The sequence below is a fragment of the Schistocerca nitens genome, chromosome 1 (genome assembly GCF_023898315.1).
Source record: "Schistocerca nitens isolate TAMUIC-IGC-003100 chromosome 1, iqSchNite1.1, whole genome shotgun sequence".
In the NCBI taxonomy this organism is placed as follows: domain Eukaryota; kingdom Metazoa; phylum Arthropoda; class Insecta; order Orthoptera; family Acrididae; genus Schistocerca; species Schistocerca nitens.
Window position 1 is genome coordinate 658,579,796 of NC_064614.1, and position 14,260 is coordinate 658,594,055.

The 14,260-nt window shown below is 39.5% G+C and overlaps 1 protein-coding gene across 2 annotated transcripts in view; it reads right to left on the reverse strand.

Moving 5' to 3' along the window:
* Nucleotides 1–14,260, reverse strand: part of LOC126258964 (ubiquitin-protein ligase E3C) — a 199,980-nt gene that overhangs the window by 167,744 nt on the left and 17,976 nt on the right. For both annotated transcript variants that reach the window (XM_049955684.1, XM_049955683.1), the window contains exon 4: nt 5,475–5,630. In XM_049955684.1, coding sequence (XP_049811641.1) covers nt 5,475–5,630 — 156 coding nt within the window. The remainder of the gene's footprint in view (nt 1–5,474; nt 5,631–14,260) is intronic.

The following is a 14,260-nucleotide window of genomic DNA, read 5'->3' on the forward strand; positions in this document are numbered from 1 at the left end:
CGTCACTAGTGGCCCACAGTGGTATTCCACTACCCATTGAACCTACACAGTATCCTCCTCCATCCCAACTCAACCCCTGCACCCAACCCCTTGCCTCATGGTTCATATCCCTGTAGTAGAGCTAGATTTGAGATCTATCCCATACATTCTCCCACCACCATCTACTCCAGTCCTGTCACAAGTATTACCCATACCATCAAAGGCAGGCCTACCTGTGAAACCAGTCATGTGATCTACAAGCTAAGCTGCAACCACTGAGCTGCATTCTATGTGGGGATGACAGCCAACAACAGTCTGTCAGCATGAATGGCCACCGATTAACTGTGGACAAGAAACAGGAGCACTCAGTTGATGAGCATGCTGCCCAACACAACATTCTTCATTCCAAAGACTGTTTCACAACCTGTGTCATCTGGATGCTTCCTACTGACACCAACTTTTTTGAATTGTGCAGGTGGGACCTCTCCCTGTAATATACCCTATATCCTGTAACCCTCCTGCCCTCAACTTTCGTTAGTCACTGTCCTTCGCCCAACTGCTCCCTCCCTTCCCAGTTCCCCCTCCAGCACTACAGAACCTTCTATTCCACCAATGCAGCTACAGTCTTTTTACTTCTCTCCTTTTCCGCTCAACCTCCCCCTCTCCCACCCTCTGTTCTAACTTCCTGACTGCACCTAGCTCTCCTATCCTCTCCCCATCTAGTCCCTGTACACTCCCACAAGCAGCACTTTACCATCTCCCACACCTACCCTGCTATCCATCTCCCTCCCCGCAGCAGGTTCTACCTCACCTGCATCGCTCAGATTCCTTCTCCCATCATGCACTGCTGCTCGCAGTCTGGCCTTGGCTGCCAGAGATAGTGGTCATGTCAGCGTGAGTTGCGTAAGCATGAATGTGTGTGTGTGTGTGTGTGTGTGTGTGTGTGTGTGTGTGTGCGTGCGTGCGCGTGTGTGTGTAGAAAAAGACCTTTTGGCTGAAAGATTAACTTGTGAGCAGTCTTTTTGTTGTGTCTGTCGATAACTCAGCATTTCCATTATACAGTGAGTAGCAATCTATCCTTTTCATAATATTGTCATTACTCCAGTCTGGATTTTCCATTGGTTAATTTACACATTTTGATATGCCTTTACTTCTCTCGCTGCCTCTTCAACATTTAAAATTATATATCAGCAGTTATGTTGAGCAAACCTATTTATTCCAAGAACCTATACTGATTTTGGTCTTTTGTACCATTCCAGAAAATGTTGCCCTTCTATCCCTATAGTTTAAGATCACTGTCAAAGAATTGAAAAAATTCTATCCCACATTACCAGAAGTCTTCCACAAATACAAGGTGTATCAAAAATAATCACCCAATTAAAAAAAAATCTTAACTATTATGTTATTTGAAACATGTGCATGAACAACCTACTGTTGGAAAGAGCAAACTCTCTTACACGGTTCTTGCTATGTAGCAGCAGTGTGCGCCCACTTCAGTTCTAGTAAAAATGGTGTTGGGAGAACAGAAAGCATTTTATGTTCTACCCTTTGCACAGTGTGGATCAGTAATAACTGTTCAGTGTAACTTTCGTGCTAGGTATGATGTGGATTCTCCTACAGCACAGAGCATTACATGACAGCATAAACAATTCCAAGAAACAAGTTGTTTGCATGAAGGCAAATCGCCAGGCCATCCCCAAGTGTCTGTCACAGACGTCAAATGCGTCTACCATAGTTTCATAAGGACTCCGCAGAAATCCATTTGCTGTGCAGCTGGACGGCTCAACATGCCCTGACATCCATCTCCATGTGTTACATCAATGTTTACACATGGAACCATACACAATTCAGCTACTGAAAGGTCTTCGTGAGGGTGACAAACAAGAACACATGAAGTTCTGTACTTTCGTTCTTGGCAAGATGTAGGATGACAGTTTTCTTCTATGCTTAGTGTTTACTGACGAGGCAAAATTCCATTTAAAGAAAGGTGAACCATCATAATGTGAGAATATGCGGTATGGAATAACCACATGAAGCTGTACAACATGAGAGAGACCCTCCAAAATTTATTTCACGTGAAAAGGTGTATGGTCCATTTTTCTTTGCAGAGAACACTGTTACAGGAAGCACATATCTCAATATGATTTAGAACTTTCTTTTCTCACAGTTGGAGACCGATTCAAACGACTTCATTTACCAACAGGCTGGGGCACAGCCACATTGGCATCTGGAAGTGCTGGAATTTTTAATGGAAAGGATTACTGAATGATGGATTGGTCGCATTGGACCAAATGATTCAACCTTACATTATTGGCCTCCAAGATCAACGAACCTGACTGTATGTGATTATTTCTTGTGGGGGTTTATAAAAGGCTCTGTTTATGTGCCTCCATTACCAACAACAATTAATGAACTGAGACATCCCATAACAGCAGCTATGGAAGCTGTAACTCAAGACATGCTCGCTGCAGTGTGGGAACAATTTGATTACCATGTTGACATATGGCACGCACCTCAAGGGGGGCATATTTAACACCTATGAAAAGGTATGGAAAAAAAAACCTTTTTTTGAGTTTCCCATTCATCAAAAAACAAAAGTCACTGTATATTTTATTACTTTTAGAAATACAGATGTGCCAAATTGGATGATTCCTTTTGGTACACCCTGTATATTACTGCACCATAAGTTTCTTTGTTTTTCTTAATTTGCCCTCTTGTATTAGTCATAACGACGTAATTGCTTCTCAAATGCAACTATGTCTCCCAAAACCAAACAGATTCACTAGGAACCTATTTTTAATTTTTGCTTCCATTCTTTGATAAAGTACTTTTGTGCGTATTAAGTTGCCTATGATGCTAGATCTCTGCTCTTTATTTCTCCTATTTTCATATATGGAAGAAAACATACCTCAATGTTGCACCTTCTATTAAGACTTCCTCAGGCTAACACTTAATTGAGAATTGAAAGAAGAAGCACCGGGGTACAAACAGCAAAACAAAAAATATTTCAGCAGCCATACAGCAAGTCATCTTGCCATCAACACTTTGACAACCAGACACTTAGAAGAATTTTGGGCCTAGAAAACCAGCCCTGCATGCAATTTTTTTTAAAGAATTATTGGCACATATATAAATGATATATCTTAAAGAGTAATCCACACAAAAAAGTACCAAGCTCCAATTTTCCATATTTACCTTAGTTCTTTGACAGACTACAAATTTTAAAATAAAGGTGACAAAGTATAATTATCTTTCCATAAAAAGTGTGAGGTGAGTTACTGCGCAATTTCTTCCTCTTGAGCTTCCAAAATTTCTTGCTCACTCAACAAATGTGATGTGTCTGTAGCCGAATTACAGTGAACTGCAAAACCTAATGAGAACGTGCATGACATTATGTCAACACGATCACACACTGGCTCAGCATGTGATAGCACCTGTTACACTTGCTAATGTTTCTTTGAAATAATCTAGAAATTGGCAACAGAAGGCAGCACCTGTCAAGGGACACATAGCAAGATATCTGTATATTGTTCTCATATGAATTTAATTGTTTTTGAGCAATAGGTGACATACACACACTGAGAAAATCACGGCCCAAGCTGTACTTGGGTGCGGTCTTCTGAACACAGCTTTGTGGCCAAAGCTATGCTCGGGTATGGTAACCAAAGTGTTAAAATGGGAAAAACAATAAGAAACGTAACTTCTTGTTGTTGTGGTCTTCAGTCCAGAGACTGGTTCGATGCAGCTCTCTATGCTACTCTATCCTGTGCAAGCTTCTTCATCTCCCAGTACCTACTGCAACCTACATCCTTCTGAATCTGTGTAGTGTATTAATCTCTTGGTCTCCCTCTACAATATTTACCCTCCACGCTGCCCTCCAGTACAAAATTGGTGATCCCTTGATGCCTCAGAATATGTTCTACCAACCAATCCTCCTCCTCGTCAAGTTGTGCCACAAATTTCTCTTCTCACCAATTCTATACAGTACCTCCTCATTAGTTACATGCTCTATCCATCTAATCTTCAGCATTCTTCTGTAGCACCACAATTCGGAAGCTTCTATTCTCTTCTTGTCTAAACTATTTATCGTCCATGTTTCACTTCCATACATGGCTACACTCCATACAAATACTTTCAGAAACGACTTCCTGACATTTAAATCTATACTCGATGTTCAGAAATTTCTCTTCTTCAGAAACTCTTTCCTTACCATTGCCAGGCTACATTTTATATCCAATCTACTTTGACCATCATCAGTTATTTTGCTCCCAAATAGCAAAACTCATTTACTACTATACGGGTCTCATTTCCTAATCTAATTCCCTCACTCAGCATCACCTGATTCAATTCAACTACATACCATTATCCTCGTTTTGCTTTTGTTTGTGTTCATCTTATATCCTCCCTTCAAGACACCATCCATTCCGTTCAACTGCTCTTCCAAGTCCTTTGCTGTCTCTGACAGAATTACAATGTCATCGGTGAACCTCAAAGTTTTTATTTCCTCTCCATGGATTTTAATTCCTACTCCGAATTTTTCCTTTTGTTTCCTTTTGTGCTTGCTCAATATACAGATGAATAACTTAACTTAACCAGTTACTATATGCAAAGCACCTTGGTTCTGCAGATGACACTGTACTGTTTGCCTCTAGTGTAAATAAGTATCAACAACGCATGGAAGAGATTAATACAAGGTTAAAGCAGGCCAAAAAATCAATGACAACAAGGCAAAACAAAAAGAAACAAGAACAAATTAACAATGATAGTATAGAACAGATTGAGTTTTTGTATTTTGGGCAGATGAAGAAGAAGTGCGTCAACAACAAAATGAAATAAACACAAGAGTAAAAACGACCAGGAGTAATTCTGGTGGACTAAGAAGTTTTAAAAACTGTTTCCTAATAGGTCTGTAAAAGGATGTTAACAATCAAGCATGTGTTAGTAGTTTTGCTTACAGCATTGGGACATTGACTTTGAATGTGAAAACCATTCAAAATCTAAGGGTTGCTCAGTGATAAATGCAAAAATATTATTATGTTGGGAATTAATAGGAGCAACAAACAAATGGACCCAAATGAATGAATAGTAGATTGAAGTTATTTGCTGGATTCCTGCAGATAAGAAAAAAGTGAGATGATGACATAACGGAATGTGGGTAGAGAATATTAGTAAACACACAAAAATAAATAGTATGGATACAGATGCAAATCTTAATATATGTAACAGGCCTTCACCTAGTACTGCTATTGCTGCGAAGCATATATCCATGTTGCACAATTTTATTTTACATCATTAGAATACCATCAGTACTCTTTTTGAAGGAAAATCATGAGACAGTTATTTTAAAAGAATAAACACAAATGGCTCTGAAGTATCACATACACATTGTTAGTAAAGAGAATTACAAATTTTAAATGATGGCTAGTTCACACTGAGACATATAAAGAGTTAACAAGCACAGTAATGACTGAAACAATTCTTTAAAATAAACTTACTATGCGTAACCCAACAGCGAGCGAATCACGGCTACCAGCTCGTTCCATCTGTTGTAAGTTTAGGTGCAACAGTCTCTGTATTCGCCACAGCCAACTTTCATCAGCAGTTTTTAACACACTTTCATGCTGTTTAAGTAACAATTGTGAAACTGAGACCTGTTAGCAAAAGAAAAAACTGAACATTAATTTGGTTGTTGAGGAACATGTAAGTGCATAGAGATAAATATTGTTAGACTGATAAGAGCTGGAAAATTTGTGAGGTAATTTAATAAATAAAGATGTGACACACACAATTTCACAGCTGCTGAATCATTTACAAATTACAGTCAAAGAAATATCTTCACTGTGAGTATTCTTAAGCTTAGTAATTTTTCGTCTTACTCAGTTTCTCTCTACACTTTTATAGTTTCCTTACTCATTCCAGCTGAAGAGCCTTATCATTTATTTCAGCTCAAATAATTTCTTCATGCATTTCCAGTGCCTTATACAACATAACAGTTATCTTTTCCTATGTTACATCTGTTTACTCTGCAAACACTTCCAAAACTGTTGACAGAAAACTTTAATAAATACCTTTGCAAATACATGTGACAACAAGTCAATGGAGGCCTTTGGTAACATTGGTTGGCTTATAGTGATTTATGTAATGGTATTGTGAGGGTGGCGTCATGCTTAAGCACTGCATTTGGAAGTTTAGTTCCTTTTGTATGGGGGCTCTTGTACTGTTAATTTGAGTCAGAGGAGAGTGCACCCCACAAACCATGGACGTAGCTGAGGCAGGGTAGCCTGTATGCCTCTGCGATACAGGTAGCTGTGGCAGGTAAGTGCAACCCCACGGGAGGGGTATCTGTAGAGACCAGACAAACATGTTGTTTCTGAACAGGGACAGCAGCCTTATCAGTAGGTGCAAGGGCACCAGTCTGGATGACTGACTGATACCTGGTCTTGTAACATTGACCAACATGGCGTCGTTCTGTCGGCACTGTAAAGGGCTGGAAGCAAGGGGACACTACACCTGTTATATTTTCTGAGGACATGTGGCTCTACAGTATGGCTTAATGATGATGGCATCCTACTGGGTAAAATACTTAAGAGGTAAAGCAGTAGTTCAGTCAGATCTCTGGGGAGGTAGTAACCAGGAAGATGTCATCACGAGAAACAAAACATTTGTAGGCTTCACAGCCTGGAATGTTTGATCCATTAATGAGGTAAGTATAGCTTAGTGAACGCCTTATAGTAACCAAAATAGACACAAAGCCAACACCAACCATAGTAGTTTACATGCACACTAACTTTGAAAAGGACAAAGAGACAGAAAGAATGTATGACGAGATAAAAGTAATTATTCAAATAGTTAAGGGAGATGAAAATTTTATTGTCATGGAGGTCTGGACTTTGATAGCAGGAAATTGAGAAGGAAAAATAGTACAACACGAACTGGGGATGAGAAATTAAAGAGGGGAAGACACCAGGAAGAATTTTGACCACAGCACAATTAATCATTGCTAATACTTGGTTTAAAAACCATGAAAGCAGGTTGTGCACGTGGAAGAGACGTGGAATTATATAACAGTAAGACATAGATTACAAAACCAGATTTTTAACTGCAAAAAGTTCTAGAAGCAGATGTGTAATCTGGCCATAAATGACTGGTTATTAACTGCAGATTAAAACTGAAGGAACTGCAGACAGGTAGGAAATTAAGTAAAGGACACCTGGATAAAGTGAAAGCATCAGAGGTTGTTGAGAGTTGTTATGGGTGCCTTAGGCATCGATTGGCTGAAACAGGAGAAAGGAATTCACCAGAAGACATATAGGTACCCTTGAGAGATGAAATAGTGACGGCAGCAGAGGATCAAATAGACAATAAGGTACAGCCCAGTAGAAATCCTTGGATAATGCATGAGATAATGAATCTAATTCATGAAAAGAAAAAATATACATATGCAGCAAATGAAGCAATTAAAAGAGAATAATACAGAAGTCTAAAAACTGAGATCGACAGGACGTACAAAAAGACAAAGCAGGAATGTGACCTGTCCAGTTTTCTTGGCCTAACTGATTAGTGGTGTGCTTCAGTGTGCACTGATTGCCAGCAAGGGCAACCCTCTGATCTCAGTGTCACACATGGACTGTAACACAAAGATTTTTGATCTTTCAAATGAAGTTTGATACAGACAAGTGGATGTCAATCCCACAAATAAAATCATGAGGAAGATAGTGACTCTTCTCAGTGCGTAAGGTTTGACATGTAACATCAGTGAGGGTGTTAGAACACAAGCGGTAGTGTCACAACAACTATATGGCCCTTTAAGGTACACAAGAACGAAATTCCTCTGAGGCCCAGTGTTAATAAAAGTCTTGCGCCTACATACCAGATAACAAAATACCTGAAAGCATTCTCAGTAAATACATAGGGAAATATGGGAAATATGATCATCACTTTCACAACTCCGGTGACTCCATAGAGCACCTAAGTCAATTGCAGCTCTAGAATAAGGACATTAAAGTCAGTTTTGATGCAGACTCCCTCATTACGTGAATTCCACTTTCTCATTTCTTGGAAACAATTGCAGAAAAAATTAGATGATTGTTTCACATAACTTTTTAGGCACTTTCTGAAGTCAACTATTTCCTGTTTGACAGAAAATATAACAAACCCATGCTGTGGCAATGGGTACACTGTTATTGCTTGCCATGGTGAACCTATACATGGAGCACCTTGAAGCAGAGGCACTAGGATCCACCTAGTTGAAACCAATGTTTTTCTATTGGTACATGGAGACACCTTTGTAGTGTAGAAAAACTTTAAGATTTCCTGGAACACTGAAACTCAATCCACTGCAATATAAAATTCATGATGGAACTTGAAAAAGAGGGACAGCTACCTTTCCTCAACATGCTAATTATGAGAAGAAAGGACATATCCATGGGTCACAGTGAATATAGAAAACTTATGTAAACTGGTCATCTCCACGCTCTGAGCCATTATCATCTGTCACAAACAAATTCATTCAGTGCTAAGGATTCTGTTCCATATAGCTTTAACACTTTCAGACAAGGAAACACTCACCAAAGAATTACAACACCTACAAATAGCATTCTGAAATAATGTGTAATCAGAGTGTTAAATTGAAATGATGGTACATTCAAAATCAAGATAAAATGAGAAAAAAGATTGAGTCTCAGACCGAGACAGAGAAGCTGAAAATCACTTGTCTACTTCGGTAACCCAAAATCCAGAAAGATCAGCAGACTCCTCCTCCTTTGTCTCCGGAAACCAGGGTGCATAATGCATTCCACATGAATGTGGCGCATCTTACGTGGATGAAAAAAAGATTAGAGTTTAACATCTCATTGACAGCACAATCATTAGTAACAGAGCACAAGCTCATAATACTGAAAGATGGGGAAGGAAATTGGCCTTTTTCAGGGGAAACATCCTGGAATTTGCCAGGAGCAATTTAGAGAAACCACAGAAAACTTAAATCTACAGACAGGGATGTGAACCATCATCGTCCTGAATGGGAATCTAGCGTACTAACCACTGGGTCATCTAGTCCGGTTGTCTTACATGGGGCAGACCATCAAAACAGTATAGGACAGGCTGCAAGTAATGTCAGCAACATACCCAATTTATAAAATAAGCAAATCAGCTGACAGCAGAATACTATCATGAAATGAAATTTGATGATACCAGTATAAAGTGGGGCAAATGCCAAGTTCCTGGGCCAGCATAATTAAGGAGCCCATCAAAATAAAGATGTCAGATAACATAGTACACAGGTATGGACATCAATATAAACAAGGTTTGGCGACAGGTGCTGAATTAATTAACATCTCGTTGGATCCTGTATCTGCCACAGCTGGAAAATGCTGAGACAATTTGCATTTCTGAGGAATATCAGTTGCACTCTAAAATAAAAGAACTTCAAAGGGCATAGTGGTCACCAGAAATCAAATTCTGCTCCAAATAACGGTCTGAGACCAGCAAGAGTTCATTGTGGCAGGAGTCCAGGCAATGAGTGCTAGTAACAGCCAAACTCATAGAACATGAACATTAAAGCAGGAATGGCTTGATGAGAAATGCAAGGCTGCAGAATCATGCACGATTATAGCATAATCATGCACGATTATAAGAAAGGTACATTTACATGTTTATTCCGTAACTGAATATATTAAAAATCTACTCACCAAATGGTGGCAGGAGAAAACACATACAAAAAAAAGGTTTTATGTATGCCAGCTTTTGGAGCCAGGATTCTGGGTGGCTATTCTGATCTCTACCCCTTTTCCTATACCTCTTCAGTCCTTTTCCTTCACCCCTCTTCCTTGCTCTTCAATCCTTCTGCCATAAGAAAAAGCCACTGGCTCCAAAAGCTTGCTTTTGTAAAACCTTTCTTGTATTTTTTTTTTCTACGCAATTACATTATATTGACAAAAATTGGTTATTTTCCTTGTTATACATAATCATTCTGCAATTCAGAGTTAAGTTCATGGCAGACGGTTCACCAAACCATCTTTAAGCCATTTCTCTAACATTCCACTCTTCAACAGCATGCATGAATAATGAACACACACGTCTTTCCATGTGAGCTCTAAGTTTTCTTATTTCTTTTTGATGATCATTGCTCCCTATGTAGGTAGGCACCAACAACAAATTTTCAAACTCTGAAGAGAAAGCTGGTGACTGAAATTTCATGAGAAGATCCTGCACAACGAAAAAGCCTTTGTTTTAATGATTACCACCCCAATTCATGTAGCACATCCATGGAGCTCCCTCCCCTATTTCATGATAGCACAAAGTGAGCTGCCCTTCTTTGAACCTTTTCAATGTCCTCTGTCGGTTCTATATGATGCAGATCCCACTCCAGACAGCAACACTCCAGAAGAGACAGCACATATGTAGTGTAGGCAGTATCTCTAGTTGATCTGTTGCATTTTCTCAGTGTTCTGTCAATAAATCGCAGTCTTTGATTTGCTTTACTCGCGACATTAACCATGTGATCATATCAACTTAAGTTATTAGTAACTGTAATCCCTAAGTACTTAGTTGAATTTACAGCCTTTAGAATTGTATGATTTATCATGTAACCGAAATTTAGTGGATTCTTTTTGTTACTCATGTGGATGGCTTCACACTTTTCATTATTTAAAAGTTAACTGACACTTTTCACACCACACATATATATTGTCTAAATCGTTTTGGTCATCTGATGACTTTATAAGACAGTAAATGGCAGCAACATGTGCTAACACTTTAAAAGTGCTACTCACATTCTCTCCTAAACCATTTATATAGATCAGAAACCACAGAGGATCTATAACACTTCCTTGAGGAATGCCAGATATTACTTCTCTTTTACTCAATGACTTTTCATCAATTACTGCAAACTGTGATGTTTCTGATAAGAAACCACAAATCCAGTCACACAACTGAGAAGGTAAGTCCATAGGCACAAAATTTGATTAGAAGTTGCTTGGGATGTAAGGTGCCAAAAGTCTTCTGTAAATATAAAAATATGTAATCAATTCCACATCCATGTCAATAGCACTCATTATTTTGTGACAATAAAAAGCTCAGTGTGTTCCAAAAGAACAATACTTTCTCAATCTGTGTTGGCTCTTTGTCAATAAATCATTTTCTTTGAGATAACTCACAGTGTTCAAACATAGTATATGTTTCAAAATACTACTGCAAATCTAAGTTAGCAGTATGGGTCTGTAATTTAGATGATTACTCCTATTTCTTTTCTTGCTTATTGGTGTGACTTGTGCAACTTTCCAACTTTTAGATACAGATCTTTCAACAGGCAATTGATTGGATTTGGCTGCTAACTATGGAGCTACTATATCAGCTTAATCTGAGAGGAACCTGACTGGTATACAATCAGGACTGAATGCCTTGCATTTATTAGTGATTTAAGCTGCTTTGTTACACCAAGAATATCTACTTCTCAAAGTTACTCATGTTGGTAGTTGTTCTTAATAACTCTGCTTTAGTGGCACTATCATTGATAACATCACCATTGTTATGACACACTGAAAGTATTGATTGTATTTCTGCTGGTGTACTTTACATATGAATAGAATCTCTCTGGATTTTCTGCCAGATTTCGAGACAAGAATTACGATGCTGAGAGTATTAAAAACATCTTGCACTGAAGTTCACACTACATTTCAAGCTTTTGTAAAGTTTCAGCAATCTTGATGATCTTGCACTATTTTAAATACGGCATGCTTTTTTTCTTGCTTATGCAACAGTGTTCTGAGCTCTTTACCATACCACCTCTTATTAATTTATTTGGTATATGGCTCTTAATAGCTGTTGATACTATTTCTTTGAATTTAAACAACATTTGGTCTATACTTACATATTCAGATTGGAAGGAGTGGAGACTGTCTCTTAGGATTGCCTCAAGTGAATTTTTATTTGCTTTTTAAAACAGACAGGTTTTGCGTTTATTTTTGGTGGGATTGAATGTTACGGTATTGAGTCTCACTACAAGATCCTTGTGGTCACTAATCCCTGTACCCGTCAAGATGCTATTTGCTCTGGATTATTTGTTGATATTAGGTCTAGCAGGTTCTCGCAACCATTTACACTTTCAGTGGGCTACTGAACTACTTCTTCAAAATAATTTTCTGAGAACGCATTCATGACAATTTCAGACAACATTTTATGCCTTCTCTGACTTTAAACGTGTATTTTCACTAATATATTGAGGGTAGATTCAAGTCATCAGTAACTATAACTGTGCAAGTGGGCAACTATTTCAAATGAGACTCAAGTTTTCTTTGAACTGTTCAGCAACTTTATAATCTGAATTGGTGGTCAGTAAAAGGAACCAATTATTATTTCAGCTGTCGAGTATAACCTCTACCCATACCAACTCACAAAAACTATCTACTTTGACTTCACTAGAAGGTACACTACTACTGACAGCAATAAACACTCCACCACCTACTGTATTCAATCCATCCTATATGTGCGTGGTTCTTTGTAAAAATTTCAGATGAACTCATTTCCAGCTTTGGCCAGCTTTCTTTGCCTATAACGATTTGAGCTTCAGTGCTTTCTATTAGCACTTGGAACACTGGTTTTTTTCAACACAGCTACAACAATTTACAATTACAATACCGATTGTTTCTAGGCCTACTTTCTAGTGTTTGTACTGTACCCTTTTAGATTGACACCCTTTCTGTAGTTTGCTGAGACCATCTAACCAAAACCACCCAGTCCCCTCCACACAGTCTCTGCTACCCATGTAACAGCTGCCTGTGTGTAGTGGACACCTGACCTACTACGCAGAACCCAGAAACACAACACCCTATGGTGAAAGTCTAGGAATCTGCAGCCTACATGGTTGTAAAACTGTCTGAGACTCTGATTCAGACCCTCCACTAGCTTCTGTACCACAGTCAGTTCTGTCAATTATGCTAAGATGCTGAGCTCCGCCTTCAGCTCACAAGCTGGGCTGGCAATCTTTACTACTTCAACTAGCTGCCTGAAACCAGAGTGTCTCTCTTCCAGTCCAAGTACCAACATGAGCCACCATAAGCAGTTACCTGCATCCTGTGCTCTTCAGTGAATCCGGAAGCAACCTTTCCACATCTGGAATGACTCCTCATGCTATATACACAGAGTGCAAACTGAACTCTTTCCCTTATTGGCAGCCATATCCCTAAAATGCCCCATTACACATCTAATGTTGGGATTGCCAACAATCAGTGAGCCCACACTCTCTGAATGCCCAGACCTTGCAGCCTGAGACGCTTCCTCTGGACAGGGCAAGTGACATCATCTGGCTCAGGGACTTCGTTGGCCACAGATAGCACCCAAAAACTGTTCATCAGACGACTGGCATGGCCCTCTGATCAGCCTCCTCGAAAGTCTTTCGCTGCCTGCCTCTCCTTGGAATGACTTCCGACCCAACAATTGATGACGGATCAAATTTAGTATGGGCAGCTTCAGTAGTGGACTGATCAATCACCTGGACCTATAATGTGGACCCCCATGGTGACAACCACTGGCAACATCCTCAAGCTTTGTGACCAAAGTTGACACCTCCTGAAGCTGTATGCGAAGTGTCACTAACTCAGCTTGCATCTGAATGCAGCAATCACAGCAGCACATAGAAAATTAGAGACACCTTAGGAGAAAAGAAAACACCTGTATGAATATAAGAGGTCAGATGGGAAACCTGTACTAAGCACTCAGATGGGAAACCTGTACTAAGCACAGAAGGGAAGGCTGAAAGGAATATCTTTTTGCCTGCCCACCAGTTCATCAGTATTCCGACTTGCTTGGTATGACCCACCATCAATTCCTCTCCTGTGCCAACCCCTCGATCTTAGGTTGGTCGGTTGTTGGTTGGTTGGCTTAAAAGAGGAGGGGAAGGGACCAAACTGCTAGGTCATTGGTCCCTTGTTCTGAATAAAACAATGTTACAAGGGTGACAACACAAAACGGAAAGAAAGGAAAGCCACAATAACGATGGAAGGGCAAGAGACACTTAAATGGACAAAAGAGGACAAGAAAACCACAGAAATACAAGAAACAGGCAGAAGAGATTAAAATGACAAAACAGATTACCGTGGCTGGCTGCCATAGAGGTATACGCAAATGGACCTCGCGTATAGGTGATAAAAGGAAGGACTCCAGTTCAGATAGAATTGGACACAAACTGCAATTGTAAGCCCTCACTCAATACAGAGCCCTGCGGGGCCCCATTATCCTGGATATGGGGGGAACTATGGGAGGCACCAACTTGGAAAAAGAAATT